At 42.2% G+C, this 26,464-nt stretch overlaps 1 protein-coding gene across 2 annotated transcripts in view; it reads right to left on the reverse strand.

The window, feature by feature from the left end:
• Positions 1 to 26,464, reverse strand: part of LOC124613118 — a 112,034-nt gene that overhangs the window by 67,796 nt on the left and 17,774 nt on the right. For both annotated transcript variants that reach the window (XM_047141731.1, XM_047141730.1), the window contains exon 2: positions 12,693 to 12,842. In XM_047141731.1, coding sequence (XP_046997687.1) covers positions 12,693 to 12,842 — 150 coding nt within the window. The remainder of the gene's footprint in view (positions 1 to 12,692; positions 12,843 to 26,464) is intronic.

Below are 26,464 nucleotides of genomic sequence, written 5' to 3' on the forward strand. Positions count from 1 at the left end.
GCTCCAGTCCTGAATCCCTGAACTATTACACCAATAACCTGAAAACAGCTTTCGCTTACCGCATCTACCCTGCCGACCTGGTACAGAAGCAAATAGCTAGAGCCACTTCCTCATCACCTCAAACTCAGAACCTCTCACAGAAGAATCCCAAAAGTGCCCCACTTGTGACAGGATACTTTCCAGGACTGGATCAGACTCTGAATGTGGCTCTCCAGCAGGGATACAACTTCCTCAAATCCTGCCCTGAAATGAGATCCATCCTTCATGAAATCCTCCCCACTCCACCAAGAGTGTCTTTCCGCCGTCCACCTAACCTTCATAACCTCTTGGTTCATCCCTATGAAATCCCCAAACCACCTTCCCTACCCTCTGGCTCCTACCCTTGTAACTGCCCCTGGTGTAAATACTGTCCCATGCACCCTCTCACCACCACCTACTCCAGTCCTGTAACCCGGAAGGTGTACACAATCAAAGGCAGAGCCACATGTGATTTACTAACTGACTTGCCTACACTGTGAAGCCTTCTATGTGGGAATGACCAGCAACAAACTGTCCATTAGCATGAATGGACACAGGCAGACAGTGTTTGTTGGTAATGAGGATCACCCTGTGGCTAAACATGCCTTGGTGCACAGCCAGCACATCTTGGCACAGTGTTACACCGTCCGGGTTATCTGGATACTTCCCACTGACACAAACCTATCAGAACTCCGGAGATGGGAACTTGCCCTTCAATATATTCTCTCTTCCTCATTACCCACCACGCCTCAACCTCCAATAATTTCAAGTTGCCGCCCCTCATACCTCACCTGCCACTCAACAACGTCTTTGCCTCTGTACTTCTGCCTCGACTGACACCTCTGCCCAACCTCTTTGCATGCGGATGGATGTGTGTGTGTGTGTGTGTGTGTGTGTGTGTGTGTGTGTGTGTGTGTGCAAGTGTACACCTGTCCTTTTTCCCCCCTAATGTAAGTCTTCCCACTCCTGGGATTGGAATGACTCCTTACCATCTCCCTTAAAACCCACATCCTTTCGTCTTTCCCTCTCCTTCCCCGTTTCCTGATGAAGTAACCTTGGGTTGCGAAAGCTTGAAATTTGTGTGTCTTTGTGTGTTTTTTATTGTGTCTATCTACCAGCACTTTCTCATTTGGTAAGTCACAGCATCTTTGTTTTTTATATATTTTTTTCCCACGTGGAAGTTTCCCTCTATCATATATACGCACAGAGTGAGGCAGTTGAGTCACAAACCCCATGTATCTCCCCAACCATAATAGATACAAAGATGCCATTTGGACAGTGAATTGCAGGGACAGGGGCTACTTGAATACACCATATTTCATGTTTGTGCTATTTTTAATGACAGAGATATGGAGCCATCTTTGGTTTTTTAAAATGGAACTCTAGGTTAAATTTTAGCATAACATGATGGGCTTAAAAAGACGGTTTCAAATATGTGTATATCATAATATTTAAGCGAATAGTCTTTGAGACACAGATATATTGTCGTATCATCTTCGTCCTTCAAAGTGGCGTTGTCCAATGCGACCTTTCCTGTTGTCCACTAAGAAACTTAACAAGGAAAGCGTTGTTTTCCTGCTTCTTGATAATGCTGCAAGGTGACACACAAGGTAGGTGGAGAGAAGGGTATAAATGTGCTGCTGGGGTAATGAGACATCGCATTTCCATCACAATTTCCTGGAGCAGGTAAATGCACCAACAAAGAAAAGTTAGATATGCTTCTAGCGTATGGTGAAAGCAGAAGAAATGCTGTTAGGGCAATAAAGAAATATGGAGAGCTGTATCCTGATTGTGAGCATCCTATGTGCCAGCTTCTTGCACGTGCAGAAAACTGCAACAGGCGAGGTACATGCATAAAGAAAGCATTCTAGTGTTGGCTCATAATGAGCCTACTGTTCCATCGTGATGTATTGCCTTGGAATGTGGTATAAGTCAGAGAAGTGTTCTATGTATATTGTACCGGCATAGATTTCAGTCATTTCACCTCTCATTACATCAAGCACTCTCCAGTGTGGATTTCGAACGGTGCCAGGAATTTTGCCGGTTTGCTCTGCAGCACCTACAGGATGATCTACCATTTTTTCAATGGGAGCTTTTACTGATGAAGTGACTTTCACCAACCGGGGTAATGTGAATTTGCATAACATGTGTTTCTAGTCAATAGAGAGCCCTCACTGGTTTCGACAGGTAAAGCATCAGCAACCGTGGAGTGTTAACGTGTGGTGCAGCATTGTTGGAAATATCACTGTGGGTCTGTACGTCATTCCGGGTATACTAAATGGCAATAACTATGCAACAGTTCCTGCGAAACGTTCTGCCCATTTTGCTGGAAGAGGTACCACTAACTACGCATCAGTGTATGTGGTTCCAATATGATGGCTGTCCTGCTCACTCTTCCCGTGTGACTACAGAGCTGTTAAATGAAAAGTTCCCAGATTGTTGGATAGGACGACATGCTGAAGTGAAGTGGCCAGCCCGGTCTCGTGATATCACCCCTCTTGATTTTTTCTGTAGGGAGCAGTCAAACATAAAGTGTATGCTCAAATACCAACTACGTCAGTCAATATGAAGCAATGTATCGTTGATACATGCGCTGATATCTCATGTGACACCTTCACAGCCATTCACAAATCTTTCGAACTGGACTACAAATGTGCATTGCAGCAGAGGAGAAGCATTTTGAGCACATGCTTCAGTAAAGTTTTGTATCATGTACAGTATGTATTTTGCATCTTTGTCTATATTTGCTTCGTATTGTGATCAATAGTAAATATTTTCAAATACAAAACAAATACATATGAAATAATTGTGACCAATAAGGGCCTCCTCATTTACATTTGTATTTCTGTTACTTAAAATTTATTAACATCTTGTAGTATTTTAATATCGTATGTTGTCTACTATTTTGGTATCACGGTTGTCAAATAACTGAATAATATTTGCATGACATCATCAGTTAATTTTTGTGCAAAATATCACAGTATGTATTACTATTGTCGGGTAAATGGACATGTTTGTGTAAGGACGGACACTCAATGTTTACCATGTACTCTACACAACAGGAAGGGTAGCACTGGACAACGCTGCTTTGAAGGACGAACACAATACGAGAACATATCTGTGTCTCAAAAACTATTCACCTAAATATTATGATATACACATATTTGAAACCGTCTTTTTAAGCCCATCATGTTAAGCTAAAATTTAACATATGGTTCCATTTAAAAAAAACCAAGGATGGCATCATATCTCTGTAACAAAAAATAGCACAAACATGAAATGTGATGTATTCAAGTAGCCCCTGACCATGCAATTTACTGTCCAAACGGCATCTTTGAATCTATTACAAACGGCATCTTTGTGTACACACACACACACACACACACAGGGTGAGGCAGCTAAGTCATAACACCCCTTGTATCACCCCAACCATAATAGATACAAAGATGCCGTTCGTATTAGATACAAAGATGCCGTTTTGACAGTGAATTGCAGGGACAGGGGCTACTTGAATACATCACATTTCATGTTTGTGCTATTTTTTATTACAGAGATATGATACCATCTTTGGTTTTTTTTAAATGGAACCCTATGGACGTGCAAAAAGTTTAGCACAGTCGTCTAATTTTTTTATTTTTTGCAGGAGGAGAATGAAATTTTTTGTGGACATACTTGGAACATTTAGCTAAAGTATTTTCTTTTATTTACACGTTAGTCATAATGGACCGTGAAGTAGATGTCAGGTTGCAACAACGGTCAGTGATGGAGTTCCTCTTCAAGACTGGCGATGACTCTGCCACATCGATCCACAAAAAGCTGCTCCCTGTTTATGGGGAGGACACAGTGGATCATAGCAGTACCCAGCGGTGATTGCAGAGATTTAAAGAAGGTGATTTCTCCCTACTGGACAATCCATGATGTGGTAGACCATTGACAGCAGTGAGTGGTGTGAATAAGGAGACCGTTGATCAAATCATCCAAAATGACAGATGTGTTACAGTTTGTCATTGGACAAGCTGCGACTTGCCATCAAGACCCAAAGACCACAGCTTCAGGGTCATCTCATCAGACTACACCCTGACAATGCCAAACCCCATACAGCCCTTATGAGACAGGAAAAAATCAGGAAAATTGTTCCTGATCCTCCCTGCAGTCCAGACTTGGCTCCAGCTGATTGTTACCTCTTTGGTTGTCTGAAGGCCCACCTGCACGGCAAAACATTTGATAGTGAGAAAGACATTATTTCCTGTGTCAAGCGATGGTGTACAAGTCAATCCCCAGAATTTTACCAAAGTGCATTTACATCACGGAAAGAATGTTGGGCTAGATGCATCACAGCTGATGGAGGCCACAATGAGTAGGCTCAATGCATAGCGAAATGTTCCAAGTATGTCCACCAAAAATTTGATTCTCCTCCTGCAAAAAATTAAAAAAATTAGAGAGGACTGTGCAAAACTTTTTGAATGCCCTTTGTGTGAATGGAAAATCCAAGAAGGCATGTAACAACATTATAAAAAAGATAGTTGCTACTCGTCATACAGCAAACACACAACAAAAGGACTGTCACAAAATAAGCTTTCCGCCAACAAGGCCTTTGTCAAAAGTAGCCAACAAACACACACACACACACACACACACACAAATACAACTCACACACACATGACCACAGCCTCTGGCAACTGAAGCCAGTCTACGAGCACCAGCAAAAACTATTAAATACACTGAACTTTCAACCAAAGCCTTCTTCAGAAAAGAAAACACACAAATATTCACACAAACAGCCACACATCATGCACAGAGGACAGTCTGGCCAGTCCGGCTGGAGATAGTGGTCATGTGTGCGTGAGGTGTGCCTGTTTGTGCGAATGTGTGTGTGCTTTCCTTTCTTTTCTGAAGAAGTATTTGGCCAAAAGCACAGTGTGTAACAGATTTAAAGTCAATTATTTTGGTTCAGAAAGTTGTCCACAGCCTAGGAACCACCATTTTCAACAACTTTCCAGTAGCCACAAAAAGTTTTGTTACTATCAGGAACCTAAAGGATTTATTGATGACCAACTCTTTCTATTCCATTGGCGAATTTCTTAGTAGGACCAGTCAATGGACACATTATTAATTATATCAAATAATGTAAGTATTATGTAAAATATGACTGCTGCACATCTTCAGTGCACTATTGTGGTCAATATAAATAAGTGTTGTGAAATGCTTTTTGTTTGATTATGCATGGCTACAATAGCCTAAAAATTGTCTCATATGCCTCTGTGAATAGAACTACACATTTACATGTTTTTGGCAAGTATATTATTACCTCTTAAAGAAAATATACTTCATTTTTTTTATCAAAAACATTCTGAACAGGATAGATTGCTACTTGTCATGTAGAGGAGGTGATGAGTTGTAGACAGACTGAACTTTTTGCTTCTGAAGAAGCAAAAAGTGCGCGCACACACACACACACGCACACACACACACACACACACACGCAATGCACACATGGCTACTGTCTATAGCCACTCAGGGCCGGCACAAATGTTCACTTGCTACTACATACATCTATTCATTAAAATGTCAACTCATTTGACAATGCAGAAAATAGGATTTAATAGAGACAACAAAAGTCACACTCTTGCATTTATGAATCAGAAATTGGTTACTTGCATATCCATAACATCCTCAAAAATCCTTCAGGGAAACGGGAACTATAGTTTAACATGGAATTCAAACTACATGCCATTCCTGGTGGATCTTCATATCACTGAGAGGTAGCTAAATTAAAGGAAGAAATATTCCAGTGTCTGATCAGGATTCAATCTTGTGACCTTTTATTTTCCAGGTACACACTTTACCACTGTACCACCAGGCCCAAAAGTACTAGTATACTGACTTTTTTTGGGGGGCAGGGCCGAGGAGGACTCCAACATTGTGTTAGCAGACTGTCAGTTTTGAAGCACAGCTGCTGGTGTGCTAGAGATTTCATAGCAAGTTACCTGCTATGACAACTCCATAAACTCTAACACATTTTCACAACCAGCGATCTTTTGCAGCTAAGCAATATAGGTACACACCTTCACAGAGAAGGTTGTCTTCATTTCAATGGTTTATGATACACCACAGTTTTTATTTCCACCAAAGCAGTACACAAAAAATATAAAAACTGCAATGTTTCAACAAAAACATAAACTTTACTCTTAGTATCTGGAATAAACTGTTAATTTTACAAATCACTGCAAGGAATTATATTGCAAACAAACTACTTCAGGTTGTTTCAGCTCATAACATGATTTATTTGACAGAAAATCACTTCTGGTGTTAAATCTGCAGTGTGATCTTGATTCCTTCACACATCGTGTTCCACGTACTGGCACCACCTAATATCATTATGGAAATGAAGTAGGTGGTGCAACATTACTGTTGACCACCATGCTGCCATTACCCAGATGGCACTTGTCAGCAGGAGTGCACTATGACGAGACCATGCCACACTCCTGCATACATAATCAGAGCCTGTCTGAGGTAGTTGAGGTGTAATCTGTGGAGTGTGCAGTGAGTGTGCCATTGATTTGGCTAAGGTGTTTATATTTCCACTTTTGTGAAAGGCAGAACTTTGACACAGCATGAAATGGACTTTGTTTTGGAATATGAACTTGTGATAGCTTACAATGTTTCCAGGAAAAATCCTCTGTGCAGGGTGTCAGAAATTCCTTTTACAAACTTCCAGGACTTTTAAAGGGGTGTGATCACATAATATTCTGAATAGGAGCTAATGTCTCGAAATTTACTATTTTCACCCTATGAAGGTTTCAGTTCAGATGTGTAATGTGTCCACATCTACTGAGGGAAACAGAAAAGTTTCAGAGTTGCTTGTCTCAGTATGCAATAGGGTAGACAGGATGATATGTATTGCTACTGAATGTCCATCAGGAAACATGGTTTCAGCATGATGGCACACCACCTCTCTTCTCACGTGATTTGGAGAGTGGTCCAACCACGTGGCTGCTGCAATAGCCAGATTTAACTTCTATGGACTACTTCTTGTGGGGTCGTATGCAAAGTTTAATTTACAAGACTTCTGTAGAGACAGAGAAATACCTGCTGCCACAAGTTCTGGCCACAGCACTAGACACTGAAGAGACATCAGGTGGAACAGAGAGTGTGTACAAGAATGTGCTTCATAGATACAATGTCTGTAACAATGTTGATGATTATCACATCGAGCTGCTGTTGTAATCCATTTGTAAGTACAGTATGCTGGTTTCCTTTTTTCATTTTGGAATAATATAAACACATAATGTCTAAGTGTTAGCACAAACAAATAAGCTTAGGTGATAAATGAATGTTTTGCTTTGTTTCCTTTCGAATTGTTACCTAATAATTCTATTGCATCACAACTAATTCAGTTCCTTAAGCAGAAATGGATGAGTTGAACATGTGAATTGAAACTATCATACAACAGAAATGGTACATTTCTGGGCGTGGGTTCCTACTCAAAATATTATATACTCACTCCCCTCTACACGTCGTAGCATTTTGTAATGGGAATTTCAGAGCACCTCATATATCTCTTCTCGTGAATAAACTGGGGTGAGTACCCACTAGTTTCATGTGTAACTCACCTTTTACAAAATTCGATAAATCCCATCTTCATGTGTGTGGAACAAATCAAGTAATTATGACTAGTACTACTCTATTTACATTGTTAATTAAGATAATTATTTTCTCATGTAACATGCTAATTGGTATGCCACTTCTCTCGCAGTAATTAAATTTTTTCCATTGGGTCTACCTTCCCCATGCACACACTCACACACACGCACACAGATATATATATATTCAGATGGGGGACGGTTAGATGATCAGGGGAGTGTGCAGAAAAAGAGGGCAGTGAAGGTCTGTGGGTGCATTTATGGAATAAGGCTATGGAATGGGAACAGGAAAGGGAATAGGTGGGTGAAGGACAATGATTAACTAAAGTTGAGGCCAGGAGAGACATGGGAACATAGGATATGTTGCAGGGAGAGTTCCCATCTGTGAAATTCAGAAAAGCTGGTGTTGTTAGGAAGGATCCAGATGGCACAGTCTGTGAAGCAGTCATTAAAATGAAGAAAACTGTAAGGGACAACATGCTCAGGAATTGTGTGATCCAGCTGTTTCTAGGTCACAGTTTGTTGGTGGACATTCATGCGGACAGACAGCTTGTTAGTTGTCATGCTCAATGATGGCATAGGTGATGCCTGTGACCAGGCTGGAAGAGCTGGTGGTGGGAGGACATATGGGACAGATCTTGAATCTAGGTCTACTACAGGAATATGAACCATGAGGGATGGACGAGGATACTGTGTAAGTACGGTGGACAGTGGAATACCACTGTGAGAAGAGTAAGGAGGATAATGGATACGACAAGAGGTAGTCAAAACCTTGGTGGGGAATGTGATTCAGTTGCTCCAGTTCTGGGTCATGAGGAAATGTTCCTCTGAGGCTGGACAGTGGGATTTTTGTAAATCGTAACTGCAGACATAAGGCATGGGAGATTTGTTTCTAAACAAGGTTAGGGGGGCAATTACAGTATATGAAGGCCTTAATAAGACTTTTGGTATATTTCAAGACAAACTGCTCATAACTACAGATGCAGTGGCAAAGGGTGGTTAGGCTGTATGGATGGTGCTTGTTAGTATGGAATAGGTGGCAGATATCGAAGTGGAGGTACTGCTGGTGGTTGGTATGTTTGATGTGGACAGAGGTACTGATGCAGCCATGTTTGAGGTGGAGGTCAGCATTGAGGAAGGTGGCTTGTTTGGTTGAGGAGGGCCAAGTGAAGCAAATGGGGGAGAAGGAGTAGATAAAAGTGTTCTCATTATGAAGATGTCATCAGTGAATCTGAACCAGGTAAGCAGTTTTGGATTCTGGATGGCGAGGAGGGATTCCTGTAGATGGCTCATGATAGGTTGGCGTAAGATGGTGCCATGTGGGTGCCCATAGCCGTACTCCAGATTTGTTTGTAGTGGAGAAGTAATTGTGGGTGAGGATGTAGACGGTCATGGTGACCAGGAAGGAGGCTGTAGGTTTGGAATCCATAGGATGTTGGGAAAGGTGGTGTTCAATAGTGGCTAGGCCATGGGCATCAGGAATGTAAGTGTAAAGGGAGGTGGCATCAATAGTGATGAGCAGCGGTGTGGTAAAAGACCAGGACTGTGGAGAGTCAGTGGAGGTTATGGTGACCATTTACTGGGCCCCCAGTAAGAGTATCTCTGCTCTCATAGACCAACACCTTCAGCATATCACCAGTAACCTCCCATTCTATATAAAAGATACCAACCATTACCTCCACTTCTATTTGCGTGAATGTGTGTGTGTGTGTGTGTGTGTGTGTGTGTGTGTTGTCTATCGTGGAAGAAGGCCTTCTGGATGAAAGTTTATGTTTTTAGAAGTCTTCTTGTTGTGCCTGTCTGCGACTCAACATCTCCACTAACTATATGCTGAGTAGCAATCTTTCCTTTTCATAATACAAGGGTCATCCACAAAGTAAGTTCCATTTGGTTTTATATATATATATATAAACGTGTACATATACAGAAAAAATATTTATTGTACAAAGATCTACAACTGTTGAACTACATCCGAAATTCTGTAGGCACTTGTCATAACGTGGCACAAGTTTTTGTATGCCTTCTTCATAGAAGGTTACCGCCTTTGTATTCAGCCGTGTGGTAACATGTTCTTTCTGCTCATCATCATCGTTGAAGTGTTGACCACCAAGGACAGATTTTAGGTGTAAGAAGAGATGAATGTCACTAGGAGTGAGGTCTGGGCTGTACAGAGGATGATCAAATGCGTCCCAGTGAAATTCTCGTAAGAGTTGTTTGGTCACACGCCGTGTGAGGTCGGAAAAAAACAACACCCTCTGACAGTAACCCTCGGCACTTGTTCTGTATTGCGCGGCTCAATTTCTTAATGGTCTCGCAGTAACCATGTGCAGTGATTGTTTGGCCTCATGGTAAGAAATCAATCAGAAAAATGCCTTTTCTGTCCAAAAAATGGTGCACATGACTTTTTGAGGTGTCAAGATTTGCTTAGGCTTAACCTTCGTTGGGGATGAAGTGTGCCTCCATTCCATTGATTGCCGTTTTGTTTCAGGGGTGTCATACGATACCCAAGTTTCGTCCCCCGTGACTATCCAAGAAAGTAAACCATCGCCTTCTTCATTGTAGCGTGTCAAAAACTGAAGTGCACTGCCCATCTGTTGTTTTTTGTGTTGTTCAGTAAGAATTTTGGGTACCCAATGTGAGCAAAGTTTTCAAAATTTCGGTTTTTCAGTGACAATTTCTTGAATTTGCGGTACTTCCATAGCAAGGGCACTAAGTATAAACTTACGGTTGTGCTTAATCTTCTCTTCAGTTGTGTGAATCAGTTCATCAGTAACCACACACGGGCGTTCACTTCATTCTTCATTGTGCACTTGATCACGTCCTTCATTGAACAGTCTGACCCATCTTCTAACCACTGAATCACTCATAGCATTTTGTCCATAAACCTCGCAATTTGCCGATGAATTTCCTTTGGTTTAACTTTCTTTGCATTTAGAAAACGAATCAAGATCTGATTTCACACGCGGGCGGCATTTTCAATTATGGCTGACATTATAAAGAAGCACTACAAAGCACAAGCCGGCAGCAGCGATCTGAAAATGGCATACAAGTCTTCTCCTTGAGTCAGAGTAACTGCCGTGCATGCTCGGAACTGCGATCATAGTGCTGCTGTGGATAGAAATAGAAAGGAAACTTACTTTGTGAATGACCCTCATATTGTCATTATTCCATCCTGGATTTTCCATTGTTAGATTAACTATTTTCACGTAAAAGTTATAAGAGATTACAAACTGTATTAATAACAGAAGATTCCATCAAATTTGCAGAAGCTCATGATATAATGTTTCATAACACATCAGTTTTTATTTGTAAATCTATCAATGAATGTTTTCATAAATGTGCCACATTATCACACACTCCAATCCTCCCACCAACTGGGAGAAACATTTAGAAAGGAATGCTCCCTCTTGTGACCCAATATCACTTTGGAGTGGTGCAGCTGTGCCATACCTTTTGCCAGGGCTTTGATTATCTATCATCCTACCCAAAAATGAGGGAAATCCTACTAAAAATCCTTTCCACCGCCTCCGAAAGAGATATATCAACCACCCAATTTATACAACATACTGGTCCATCCCAATGCCACTCCCACTCCCAGCCACCTGTGAAAACAGCCATATCATATAACAACTATACTGCAACCACAACACAGATTTTTACTTTCGTATGAGAACCAGCCTTGCTGTACACCAGATTGAACAGCACCCCGAAACTGTGACCAAGAAAGAAGCTGACCACATAGTAGCACTGCTGCTGAGCACAACATGCTCAAGTTTGTTGGCCACTCCACAACCAGTGCCATCAGGATCCTTCCCTCCAGCACTAGCTTTTCTGAACAACATACATGGGAGATATCCTTGCAACACATCCTTCACTTATGTAATCCTCCTGGCCTCAATCTCCACTAACCCAATGTCCCCACACACTCTACCCAATATTTTCCCTTTCCTCTGTCCTGTCATCCCATCCTAGTCCATCCTCCACATTATCTTCATTGTGTATTGCACCTCATCAGCCCCAGTAACTGTATTATATTACATTCCTAGCCCGTGTACCTGCCAACCCTCTTTCCTACTTTCCTAACCAATGAACCTGCTGCCGTCCTCCGATCCACTAGGCACCCATCCCCAACCCCTCTTCCTGCTTCCCATCTTTCTCCCTCTAACCACCCTACATGATACAATCCCCACCCCATCCAACACAACCCCCATGCCACCTTAATCCATCTGCTGAACTGTAATCCTGGCAATGTGTCTAGCCAGCACCATGCTTATCGATGGATTTCTTCCAAAAGCTAGCAAGTTTTTATTTTCTTTAGTGTGTGCCTATTGATGGTTCAGTGCTTCTGCTATTCAGTGAATGGTCTCCTTTATTACTAAATTATTTCCTATTAATGTTTCCAGTATTGTAAAATAACATATGCTTTGTCATAAATCTATTTAAAACAATATGGCAGCAACAACAGGGGGGGAACAAATGTCTCTAGTATGTTATTTGGTAGTTAGAGTGCTATAATTATATTTCAACATTTGGGAAACAAGCTCAATAACAAAAACTTCAACCCCAGCATAGATACAGATAAGTTGTCACTCACCTTTATTTTTAATGCAAGTCAAGTCAAATTCTAGTACATTCAAACTTGGTATATTTTGACAGATCTGAAAACATAACTCAAGGTAGTTATAAATTGCAAGGTAGGATAGTTAATGCAGCTGCTGGTACTGACTATAACATGCTGGGATATATACGGCGAGAGTTGGCTATTGTACTGACATTTGCCGCATCTGTGCCTATATTGAAGACCTGTAATGTGAATTAATGCTTGGAGAGATACTCAGTCCTCTGATGTATGTATATTTATTGTATGTCTTGTAGTTTTTGAGCAGTCATTTTCTGAAACACTGGACGTACTTCTGAATAATCATGTACAAGCAATAAAATGAAACTCGCACCCACATTCTCCATTGAGACAGATGCATGCATACACAAACATGTACTACCAAAATAATCAATAAAAAAATACAAAAAGACCTTAGTCAGTGGTTCTCCTTCATGTGGATGAGAATTTTTTGTCAACACACTTTCTGCCATTATGCATTGTTTTATAAAGTCACTTGATTGCTCCAGCTTATACAAACATCGAAAACATACATGTTTTGGCAGCGCGTCATCTTCAAAAATCTGAAAGCAATTTCACACTACCTTCAAGCCAATGTCTTCAATGTAAACTAGTTATTTGTACTTATGAAATAAATTTGACACTATGAAAATAAGAACAGAGAGAAGTAGCCTGCTTTATAACCAAACACCATTTACTAGTTTTACAGTTTGCAATTACTATTATAAACATTTGATGTACTCATATAATTTCTCACTGTTGGACTGTAAACCTCTATAAACTACTGTAACAATAATATGAGGATGATGATGACACTAGCTGCAGTGGACGTATTTACTTTTTCAAGCCCTCTTAATTATAAAGTATTGGGAACAACATAACCACATGTCCATTACAATTTCCTCTTGCATTTAAAAAATGCTACAAAATATTGTGTATGACTAACTTAGAGAACTTGTATATTAAAAGAAAATCCTGTGTAACGAACAACACACATTCAGAAATAAGAGGTGAACAGTAAATTCCATTAATGAGTGCATTTGTTGTACAATAAGCATGACAGACAAGAAACATTAATCAACCTGAGTATTCACTGACCAAAAGTGGTGGTGGTGGTGTTTTGGGGCTTATGGGCACTCAACAACGAGGTCATCAGCGCCCTGACACACATTAAAAGGAACGAATGTGGACAGACCTAATAAAACTGAAGCACTCACTCAAAGAAATCAGGAAAAGAAGGAAAATGCTACCTAAGAAAGTAAAACCTACGGAAAGGGGAAACATAGCAACAAGAATGTCACAGGAAATTGTTATTGGCTGGCCACTTACATAAAATATGGGCGAGCTAGTCACACAGTGAGAAAATTAAAATCTTCTCCCTAAAATCTTTGTAAAAACATTTGACAGGGCACAGAACTTTAAAACTTTAGCCACATTCGTCCGAGTGTTGCCTAAAAGAGATGGCAGGTCCCCTGGCAAGTCAGCCGTGACCCGCTGGTCAGAAAATAAAACGCAGTCCAATAAAACGTGGCGCACAGTGACCTGGACGCCGCAAGCACCACACATTGGAGGGTCCTCTCGCCGGAGCAGGAAGCCATGCGTCATAGGGCTGTGGCCTATTCGAAGCCGAGTGAGGAGAATCTCGTCCCGTCGACGGGGCTGAAAGGAAGTACACCACACACGCGTCGTGGGCTTGACTATACGGAGCTTATTGTCAGTCACTTCCAGCCACTCATCCTCCCACCGACGCATGACCCGTGAGCTCAACAGCGACGTGAGTGCGTGCAAGGGGATAGCACACTGAGATACTTGTGGGGCGAGGCACGCCTCCTTGGCTGCGAGATCTGCCCTTTCATTCCCAGCAATGCCGACATGCCCCGGAACCCAGCAGAAAGCTACAACCTTCCCCAGTCGCTGTAGTCGGAGGAGGGCATCCTGGATGGTCTGGACAATTTTGTCTGCCGGATACAAATGTTGCAATGAGTGAAGGGCACTGAGTGAATCCGAACAGACAAGAAATTTAGGAGAGGAAGAATGTCTCATGTGCTCCATTGCCCGCAAGATCGCAGACAATTCTGCATCAAAGACAGTAAAAGTCTGAGGCAGTCGGACCTTCAGGACACGATATGGAAAAACAACTGAGCAACCAACAGAATCCCCTTGTTTAGACCCATCCGTAAAAACAGCTACATAGTCGAGGTGCTCAGATAAAATGGCAGAAAATGCTGCATTAAAAACGGTGGCAGGAGTGCAATCTCTCTTGTACTGCAATAAATCTAAAATCACTCTGGGCCTCTTCAGTAACCAGGGTGGCAGGCGGTTAAAACCTTGGATTTGGGGTTGTACAGACTCCACACCGAGGGACTCTAGTACACGTTGCACACGGATCCCAAACGGCAACGTAGCCCGGGGACGGCGGGAAAAAAGGCGGTCCAGAGGTGGATAGGCAACAAGATGGTGAGCAGGCGATCTGGGAGCTGCAAGAAACTTACAAGCCTGGCGCACCAGCAGGAGCTACCGCCGGATGGTAAGTGGCGGTTCGCCAGACTCAGCACAGAGGCTGGGTACGGGACTGGTCCGATAAGCACCTGTGGCCAGTCGGATCCCAGCATGGTGAACAGCGTCAAGGATCCGCAAATAAGATGGCCTCGCTGACCCATATACTGTGCACCCATAGTCCAGCCGTGAACGCACAAAAGCTCCATAAAACTGTAGGAGACGCGCCCTGTCCGCGCCCCAAGACCTGTGGCTGAGGCACTTGAGGATGTTCAGTGCCTTCAGCGTTCTGGCTTTCAAGTCACGTAGGTGTGGCAGCCATGACAACCTGGAGTCAAAAATTAGGCCCAGAAACCGCACTGTGTCTCTAAAATGTAGTACAGTATCCCCCATATGCAAGGCAGGCAAAGTAAAAAGATGACAAGAACGATTAAAATGAACACAAACACACTTTTCGGCAGAAAACTGAAAACCCGTCTTTGCAGCCCACTCCTCTAACCGCCGCACTGTTAGCTGCAACTGACGGCTCACGGTTGCAACACTGGAGGAGGAACAGAAAACAGCAAAGTCGTCCACAAATAAGGAGCACTGTACTGGACTCCTCACTGTAGACGTTATACTGTTGATGGCTATGGCAAAGAGGGTAACGCTTAAAACACTGCCCTGGGGGACACCGTTCTCTTGCTCAAAGCGATCAGACAGTGTGTTACCAACGCGGGTCCGAAAAAACCGCTGAGACAGGAAAGACCGAATGAAAATGGGGAGGCGGCCACGAAAGCCCCATTGATGCATTTGTGCAAGAATACAGTGTCTCCAAGTAGTGTCATATGCCTTACTGATATCAAAGAAGATACCGATACAGTGATGCTGATGGAGAAAAGCCTGCTGAATGGCCGCCTCTAGGAGGGTCAGGTTGTCGACCGTGGACCGAAATTTTCGGAATCCACACTGAAAGCGGCTAAGGAGCTGTCTGGTCTCTAGCAGCCAGACCAGACGCCGGTTAACCATCTGTTCCAGGGTCTTTCCGACACAGCTTGTCAAGGCGATACTACGATAACTACCGGGACATGTGCGGTCCTTTCCTGGTTTGAGGAGAGGGATGAGAATTGCCTCCCTCCACGAGGTGGGGAACACTCCTGTCTGCCATATGAGATTAAAACATTCGAGGAGGATTTCCTTTGACGCCGCTGGCAGATGTCGAAGCATGGAGTACCGGATGCGGTCGTAACCTGGTGCAGTGTCAGAAGTCTCAGTAAGTGCCGATTCAAGTTCCCACATGGAGAAAGGGGAATTGTAGGCCTCAGAACTGTTCGACCGAAAGTCTAAGGTCGCTCTTTCGATAGTCGCACGGTAGCGACGAAACGCTGGATCCTGATTTGCAGTGGCAGTACTTTGTGCAAAATGCTCTGCCAGTGTCTGAGCAATGGCTCTGGGTGTCGTTTGAAGGCATCCCTGGTTGAGGACTGCTGCTATTGGTAAACGGCTATGTTTACCAGAAATCCTCCGGATGGCTTCCCATACTCTTGTGGAACAAGTGGAACGGTTGATGGAGTCCAGGAACTCCTGCCATGACCTTTTCTTGCTCTCTTTAATGACACGCCGTGCCCTGGCTCTCGCGATTCGAAAGGCGGTAAGATTGACCGCTGCTGGGCGGCATTTGAATCGGCGAAGAGCCGCACGCCTGTCCCGGATGGCTGAATGGCACTCTTCTGTCCACCAAGGCACAAGGCGCCGCTTAGGAGTGCCAGAAGTCTGTGGTATGGACAGGTCAGCAGCATGATGGACCACAAGCGTGATGTGATCCACCCATTCCTGTACGTTATTGTGGCAGTCAAAGACAGCCAACCAAGTGAACAGTGGTCAGTTAGCCCTGCCAATCATCCACGATGGTGGCCGCGGCTCCAGCAATACACCATCCAGGAGATGAATGCGGATAGGGAAGTGATCGCTGGAATGAAGGTCGTCAATGACCTCCCAGTGAACAGAGTCGGTGAGGGTTGGAGGGCAGAAAGATAGGTCAATGGCTGAGAATGACCCTGTAGCAGTAGAGAAATGAGTCGGAGTACCTGTGTTGAGGATGCACAACACTTGAGATGTTAGGAGGCTCTCCAAAATTCGACCTCGAGCGCAAAGAGAAGTGGAGCCCCACAGGACATGATGGGCATTGAAGTCTCCCAGGAGAAGAAATGGGCGGGGGAGTTGGTCGATAAGATCTGTGAGAGCGTCTAAGGTCATTGCATCCAGAGGGGGTAAATAAAGGGAGCAAACGGTAAGCCTCCGAGGTGAAGAAATTTCAACTGCAACTGCTTGCAGGTCAGTATCCAGGGGGAGAGCAGAGGAGTGGTGGTCATTATTGACAAACACAGCGACTCCGCCTTTGGCCCTTTCTCCAGTCAGGTCATCTTTGCGATATGACATATAGCCCCTTAGTACAGGAGCATCAGATGGTTTTAAATGCGTTTCCTGTAAACACAAGCACAGGGGGCGTTGCCGTGCTAGGAGGTTCAGTTCCTCCACATGTGCCCGGAATCCATTCATGTTCCACTGTATAATGGGAGCCATCTATCAGGGTGGGAGTACCTTCATTCTCACTTTCTGTTGGGGAGGAGAGCCCACAACAGGTGGAGGCTCAGTTTTGGGGCGAGATGATTGCCCCAGTCTGACATCAACCTCCATCGCTGCAGAAGAGGAGTCGAGAGAGACGTCAGAGGGAATGACATCCACATTAGGAGACTGTATAACTGCAGTCTCCTTTAGTGGGCGAGTCTTCATCTTTGTCTTTGGCTTCAATGTTCTGGCCTGAGGTGGCATTGCAGCCAAAACCTCAGAAGCAGTAGGGGGTGTAGCAGTGCTGGGTGGTGCACAAAACTGGACCCGGGAAGGGGAAGGAAGTTCCATGATGTCAGCTACCACGGCCTGGTCAGAAGGCCGGGGGGGAGCTGCAGGCTTCACAGGAACGGCAGCAGCACACATACATTGACAAGCGCAGGTGCTAGTGCTGACAGTAGCAACCTCCGTTTGTGTAGCGGCATCGGTTTTCAAGACTGGTTGTTTGAGAACGGAAGAAAAGGAAGCAGCGAACGTGGGCGGCTGCATGGACTTGTAGATTTTCTTCGCCTCACCATACGGGATGCGTTTTGTAGTTTTTAGTTCCTGGATCTTCCGTTCCTCAAGGAAAACTCTGCATTCCCTACTCCACACAGGGTGATCCCCAGAGCAGTTGACACACTTGGGAGGAGAGGAGCAACCAACTCCCTCATGGGCGGCTTTACCACAATTCCCGCAAGTGGCTTCCCCTCTACAGCCGAGAGTAGTGTGTCCAAAGTGTTGGCATTTAAAACACCGCATGGGGTTGGGGTAATAAGGCTGTACACTGAGACGTAGGAAACCTGCCTTCACATGCTCTGGCAATTTGGTGCTGTTAAATGTAAGTATAAATGAGTCAGTCTTTGTGAGAGCACCATCCACCCGTTTCATAATGTGTTGCATGTCGACAATTCCTTCCCGGGACCATTCAGCCTTCAGTTCGTCTTGGGGAATGTCAACGAGATCTCTGCAAGTCACAACACCCTTGCTGTAGTTCAAGGTGTTGTGAAATTCAGTCTCTATCGCAAACTCCCCAAGAAATTGTGCCTTCTGAAGGTTCTGGACTTGCTGGAAGCTAGATGTTTCAACCAACAAGGTGCCATTTCGCAAGCGCTTTACAGATTTTAATGTGCCAGCAATACCTTCTAAGCCCTTCTGTATATAAAATGGCGAAACTTTTTCAAAACTCCCATCTTTTCTTTTAATTATGAAAAACACATTCTGCGAAGCAGCATGCATTCTGTTACTACTACCTGAATCAGGAGGACTGGCTACACGAGCCCTCTTGTTGGATTGGGTGTTAGAACCCACCAGCGGTCCACCCTTTCCGCTGGCAGGAGAAGAATAAAAGTTCGAGGGTTCCATCTCGGTCCCATGAGCAGCTAGGGAACTAGAAGTCCACCTAGACAGAGCCCCGCGTGCCTAGGTAAGCCTTATGCAACTGGGGCGCGGCAGGTGCCCCAGAGGTTGCCCGCTTGCGACTGTTCCACCCCAACAGCCATGCATCTTATAGGCGCGCAGCACACCGTAAGATTGAGGGGTTTTTATAGAGGTTTACCTTCCTCGCAATCCAGGCGGTCAAGCCAAGATTACCATTCCCTGCAGCACACAACGTTCCACCGCCGCGCCATGCGGTGGTCGCTGAAGCATGTCCGGGGGTTACGGTGACAGGAGACTGGCGGCGCTGACCAGACCCCAGCTCAGGACCCCGGGGTCGCCAAGCCCGTACTCAGCAAATGAATGCTGAGCCCCTGGGGGCCACTGACCAAAAGCTTTTGACCTGGTGGATCATAAGATTCAACAGTCAAAGGCTGAAAAGTATAGTATTTGAAGTGTGTCCAACAGTTGGATCATTTCCTTCATGAGCAATCTTAAGCAACCAGCAAGCATCAAGCACACTATATCAACATAAAAGACATTTAATATGAACATTAGTATTAACCAATGCCTACGTCCCTCAGTCCGCATATTCCAATTACTTTATTTTTTATTATGAGTGATTTCCAATTCCTGACTGAACTGAACTTACAATTCATTACTGTAAAGCAACAAGCACTGTAACTATTAGCAACCAGTGTGCACTTAGGATTAATGCCTATGTTGCCAAGGTGGCTGATGACTAGTTGTAACAGGCACATGTGTTTAGAGATATAACGAAGGATAATTTGGTTGGTGAGACAATTGACAATATTCTTTAATGAATTTTCAATGTTAAAGCCTTCTTGTTGATATATATGACATGTGGAAATGGACAGCTAAACGTGTAAGTTGGCATGGCATATATTTTTATAATCAATGTTTGTATTTCTCATGGTTTAGTGTGTAATACAGAGAAGCTGGTATTTTTTTATAAGCAAAAACTTAGTCAGGATTACACTAATAATTACAGTATTTTCAATGAACTGTGCTTACTACTGGCTACTTGGCTGTTCTAATTTAGATGCTCCTTGGAGAGTTGTTACCTGCATGGCATAGTCTACCTTGCTACTACTAAGTATAACTCTTTCAGTGGAAATAGTCACCCAAGAGTAAGAGACAACTATGGATCTTGTATTTGCTCACATTTTCCTGGATAATATAACAGTCTGTTAGCAGGGCAGGTACCTACGTCCCCCCCCCCCCCCCTCCCCCCATCTCCACCACTCATTCCGCACAATGCCCAAGACACAACCACTCAGCTCAAAAAACATTTTTAGCCTTGCTTCTGCCCTTATTGACAAGGCAATGTCTGAACTATATGTGACTTGTTACCTTTATTCCTTTCATAAATATTAATACTGTAAATATTTCTTTACCATGATACATATATTTACTCCAAGCTGGAGATAAACTATTTAAGAGTTATTAAGGGAAAGAGAAGATTGGGTTGATAACTGACAATGAAGCTGAACAGAAAACTTCAGCACTGGCTAGAATGAAAGATAAACATGGAAAGGACAGAGAGCAGCTCAACTCAGGTAAAAAGACAAAGAAGATAGGCAAGACAGGAAAGCCAACATCCCAAGGACACCAATCAGTTCAATGAGTAGTGGTCCCATTTACTAGTGTTAACATGGACGGAATGTACAAATACACTATAATAATTGCTTATAAATAAGTTACAATTTATACAAAAACTGCCAATTTATATACACAAACAATACAGTAGCTCGTACTTGTGTATTCTTATCTGTCATTAATGACTTGTATATACACAGAAAATAATTTCAAACAAAAGTAAAAGCCTCTCATTAGCATAAAAAATTGTTAACTATTTACACAAATGTGTACCAAATCCTGGAAAAACAAACCATACCTCAAAAAATACAAGGTCTCATCAAAAAATTCCGGAGCTTTGCCTACAAAATTTTTCTACACTTATCTTTTACTTATTACATGGCCTCCTTCAAAATACTCTTCTCCACAACTGATAAACTGCTCCCAATGTCATTTCCACTTCCGGAAGCAGTCTTGCTGGATTGCGTGAAGCGCCATCTACAAACTTTATTTTAACTCATTTTTTTTGCAAATCTTCATCGTTTCAATGGGGTTTTCAACTTGGGAAATAAAAAAAAAAGTCCACAGGGGACAGGTCCAGAGAGAAATGAGGATGAGGCACCACAGTGATTTCGTTTTTTATGCAACAGTCATGCACCAACAGGGATGAGTGTGTGACTGTGTTATCATGATGCAAGAGCTGTGAATTGTCTCACCACATTTTAGGCCATTTCCTTCTCACATTTTCTCACAGGCATTGCAACATGTCGCGACAGCACCATCGATTAACAGTTTATCCCTGTGGCACAAATTCATAATGAACTAATCCTTCAAAGCCAAAGAAAACTATCAGCATGGCTTTGACATCTGACCTGGCTCCATGAGTTTTTTTTTTTTTTTTTTTTTGAGCACCTTGAATCTCTTAAGGAACATCTCATTCTCATTTGCGCAGCCCAAAAGCTCTTCACACATTCTGAGGTGAAAGTCTTTCTGGTCTTAACCCATGAGCCATGGGACGAACTTGGCAGCAACAAAATGCTTTCCAAGATGCTGTATCAGGATTTCATGACATGATCCAACTGAAATGTTACATTCTTCTGCAGTCTCTTGGACAGTCAGTCTTCAACTGGAATGCACAATTTCATTGATATTCCTAAAATAAGCATCATCGATAGACACTGAATGGTGTCCTGAACAAGGGTCATCTTTAATTTCCGTCCAGGCACTTTTTTACCATTGAACCACTTGTAACAACAAGTATGACTTAAGCACTCATCACTGTAGGGTTCCTGCATCATTTGGCGTGTCTCTGTAAATGTTTTCTTGAGTTTCATGCAGACACATTGCTTCTCTAACTCTGCCATCTTGAAATTCGTAAATTGTGTGACACAATGTTCCACTCAATACAGCACTGAACAATAACTAACAAACATACAACAATGAAACTTCTGGCACTTACACATACAACACAGATGTGTGCAGGGATGCCAACTGCATTTCAATCCAACACACAATTGGTGCGAAATTACAAGTGTCCCAGAAATTTTGAACAGATCTCTTACATGTGTATCATGCGCATTATTGACTCAAGGTGGCATTTACTTCAACAGTTTTCTTCCAAGGCAGTTACATTTCAAAGCTTATACACCCCCCCCCCCCCCCCCAGTCACACCCCTCACCTCACCCCTCCATACTCACCAACAGCCTCAAAGATCCATATACATCTCAAAAAGAAGAAGAAGTTGTTGTCTGTTGTTCCCAAGTTGTTAGGGTGAACAACACCTAATTAAGCTGTGCAACTAGGTATACTAATGAAATAGTTATCTCCCAATCTTAATGCACTGAGTGGATGTTCCCTCTACATCTACAACTGTACTCTGCACACCACTACGAACACAGAGTGGAGGGTACTTCCCATTATATGATATATTACAATTTCTTCTTATCGCAACTGAGTATGGAGCTTGCAAAAAACCATTGCTTAAATGTCCCTGTGCATGTGGTAATAAGTCTAATTTTAATGTGTGACTCTGAGCTTTCCAGGCATATAATGACTTTAAAATGTTCTTGGGTATTCAGTGGGGTGGTGGTGTTATCCAAATGTTGCCACCTGACTGAATACCTAAGGACACTCCAAAAGTCTAATATTGCCTTTGAAGTTCATATGGGACAATACATTTGGAGTCTATAATATACTCCTAGATACCCCATCTAACAGTCATTCTTGAAACTTTGTTTGTGTGCTTTCATGGGATAGCTGATGTCTACCTTCAAATGTCTGCCATTTCAGGTTTTTCTCCATCCCCTTGATGCTCTCCCTTGAGTCAAATAAACCTGTGACCACCTATGCCACCATTCTTTGAAAACATTCAATAATCTCTGTTAGTCCTATTTGGTATGGATCTCGCATAGATGAACAATGTTTTAAGAAGGAACATTCAAGTGATTTTAAGCAGTATCTTTTGAAGACAGACTGCTTTTCCCAGTTTCTTACGAATAAACTGAAGTCTGCACCTGCTTTACCGATGACTGAGCAGGCACAATCATTCTATTTGATATCCCTACAACTTTTTACATACCAATATTTTTATGAGTTGCCTGGTTCAAATGGTGACTCACTGATATTGTAATTATCCAATGCCACATTACTGCATTTTCAGAGTTACACATTTTCACATTTCTGAACATTTGAAGCAGTTGCTAATTTGTTCAAAGTTGAAATCTTGTTAAGATATGACAGATATTTGTGCAGTTTTTTTCAAAGAGTACTTCATTATTGTGGTATTAACGTTCAATAACACACTTGTTAGGGGCTGCAATTATCAACCGCAGTCCGTACTAGTATCGCTGGACCCGCGAGTCGAGACTAGCACCGCTCCGCGTCTTGCAAGAAGTCTCTAGCATGTGCTTGCCCACTCTTGCTCGGGATGTCAAGTAGGAAAGTAGTATAGCCTTCAGCTGATAGGCAGCAACCTCTAACAGGATGCTTAGTTAAAGTATGGCCTCTGTGATGCCTATATAGCTCTCTGTTTGTAATTATATTCATCCTGACTATGAAGACTCCTGTACTACCAGTTAAGTACAATATATTATGTTTTACCAACAACTTCTAATTATTTTAGTCATTGCAGACCCAGACCATGCAGCCACCTCCTTATCGACTTCACTGACAAACCTGCTGTATACACCAAGAAGAGATTTGCATGTTTCTATTTAGCACTGGCCACCAGTCGTTCACAGTGGCAACGATTAGTTCATCATCATCATAACAATTATAATGAGTGTACCATCATTAATATTGAAAACTGACGTGAGTGAAAGTATACTATAATAAAAACAAAAGCATTCTAGTAAACATGGGTGCAAAAATGAGCTATTAGTGAGATAATTTTGAATGTATGAAGGTGAACTGCCAAAAACTTAAGTATGAAATATTCTCCTAGTTAGTACAAATGTATCTGAAATACAGTCCTTTCATTGCTAAAAATAAATTGGCATTAAATAAGGAAAAGACAATTCTAATGGAGTTTATGCTAAATTACAAATCAAGACAAGTGGATACTGAGCCAGAGTTATCAATAGAAACAATTGATACACGTAAATTCCTGGGTATTATAGTTGATGAACATCTTACATGGAAGGAGCTCATCGGCTACATGTGTAAAAAAATCTCGTGTAATACCTACCTGCTAAAACGCCTTTCTATCATAATAGCATCACCAGTCTTAAGACAAATCTATTTTGGTGTTATACACTCCCACCTACAATACGGTATTGAGATTTGGGGCGGGGCACCAACAGTATACATGGATAGGGCTTTTCGAGCCCAGAAGAGAGCAATTAGGATAACAGCGAATATTAGTAAACGTCAATCCTGTAGAGAATACTTCATTAAGTATAATATACTAACAGTGTATTCATTATATGCTCTAAGGACTATACTGTTTGTAAAAGAAAATATGGAGTACAGCTTAATAAATAGTGACATCCATAGTTATAATACAAGGAAAAAAGAGGATTACCACATAAAATTCAGAAATAAAAAAGCAACCGATCATAATCCATTTTCTGCTGGAAGATTTTTTTACAACAGACTGCCAAATACCATAAAAATGTTAAAAGGAAACATATTTAACATAAAATTAAAGCAGCTGTTAATTGCTAAATGTTTGTACTCCATCAAGGATTCTTAATGTTGTATATACTTTATTTCTACTACTAAACTATTATTATTGTTCATGTATGTACTGACTGACTATGTCCATGACTGTAAAAGTTATTATGGACAAATAAACCATTATTATTATTATTGCGCCTGTCTGTGACTCAACGCCTCCTCTGTAAGGTGAGTAGCAGTCTATCCTTTTCATAATACTGTTGTTATTCCATCCTGGATTTCCCATTGTTCAAAATATAAACATTTTGATTATTTCTTCATCTAATTCGATTCAAATTTCACCCATGACCAATGAACTGGAACGTGTTAGATGCATGAAATGGCACATACACATTTTGCTATTGATGTATAATGACATCTAACATGCCAATGTGGTCCAAGAGAGAGAGATCAAGCAGGAACTGTACCTCAAACTGCAAGATTACCTGACCTCAACCCTATGGGTTTTTCTATCTGCGTTTATCTCAAAAGTGAAATGTACAGCACTCCTGCTGCCCAGTTGAAGATCTGGAGCACCAAATCATACAATCTGGACAAGAATGGCACATGGACCACCACCTTTAAGCAGGCACAAGTGTATAGTAATTTGTGACATGTAAGATACTGAAGCAGTGGCCTATTGTGTTTTTTGTTGAGGTAAGCCAGGAGTGAAATTTGAGGCCAATCAGATAAAGACTTAATCAAAAATTTTACATTTCAAATACATTTCAGTGGCAGCTCACAACCACACATTCATAATTATCCTGTGAATGGCAACTTTTTGGACCCATGTTTCCTGAAACGCATTTCCTTCTATTACAGTATACTTTTTTGCTCGTGCCCATTTTCAGTATTAATTAAGATACACTCTGTAGAAGACAGCAAGATCCACAAAAAGACTGCCAGGTCATAAAAGTATAATATGAACAGTACAGACCAAATACTCTTCCCTGGGCATGCCTGAAGGTACATTTACATCAGACAACGATTCTGTTGTGGTCTTCACTTCAGGCCACAATATAATGAAGATAAAATAACTTCTGAAACAACAACAAAAATTGGCAACTGGTACGTGAACCAAACTAATGTTGCTGATATTAGATTTACAGGCATAAGGTCACGGTCCGAGACATAATTCTCCACCTAATGTTTCATCTCCCATTGCTGGAGAATTCACCAGAGAATTTAACAACTCAAACAGTTGCTGCAGACTCAAAACAAGCTCAGAAAGCTGAATTGTTTATACGTATCCACACAATGGTCAGTTCATGATGTCACCATCCTCTGATGATGTCTCCAGCAGTGGAAGATAAAACATTAGGCAGAAAATTATGCCTTGGCCCACAGCCTTATGCTCATAAATCAAATATCAGCAATATCACAAGTACTGCCCATGAGAGCCTACACTGTATGTTCAAACAGTAATAGCTCTACAAGAAATATTCATCTGAGCCAAAATGGAAATTATTATGAGACAGTTCCAGAGTAGTAAAATAAAATCCAAGTACATCTTAGCCAGATACGTGTATTCCATAATCAAAGTTCTATACAGGGTGTTACAAAAAGGTACGCCCAAACTTTCAGGAAACATTCCTCACACACAAAGAAAGAAAATATGTTATGTGGACATGTGTCCGAAAATGCTTACTTTCCATGTTAGAGCTCATTTTATTATTTCTCTTCAAATCACATTAATCATGGAATGGAAACACACAGCAACAGAACATACCAGCGTGACTTCAAACACTTTGTTACAGGAAATGTTCAAAATGTCCTCCGTTAGCTAGGATACATGCATCCACCCTACGCCGCATGGAATCCCTGATGCGCTGATGCAGCCCTGGAGAATGGCGTATTGTATCACAGCCGTCCACAATACGAGCACAAAGAGTCTCTATATTTGGTACTGGGGTTGCGTAGACAAGAGCTTTCAAATGCCCCCATAAATGAAAGTCAAGAGGGTTGAGGTCA

The sequence above is a fragment of the Schistocerca americana genome, chromosome 4, assembly GCF_021461395.2.
Source record: "Schistocerca americana isolate TAMUIC-IGC-003095 chromosome 4, iqSchAmer2.1, whole genome shotgun sequence".
Taxonomy (NCBI): domain Eukaryota; kingdom Metazoa; phylum Arthropoda; class Insecta; order Orthoptera; family Acrididae; genus Schistocerca; species Schistocerca americana.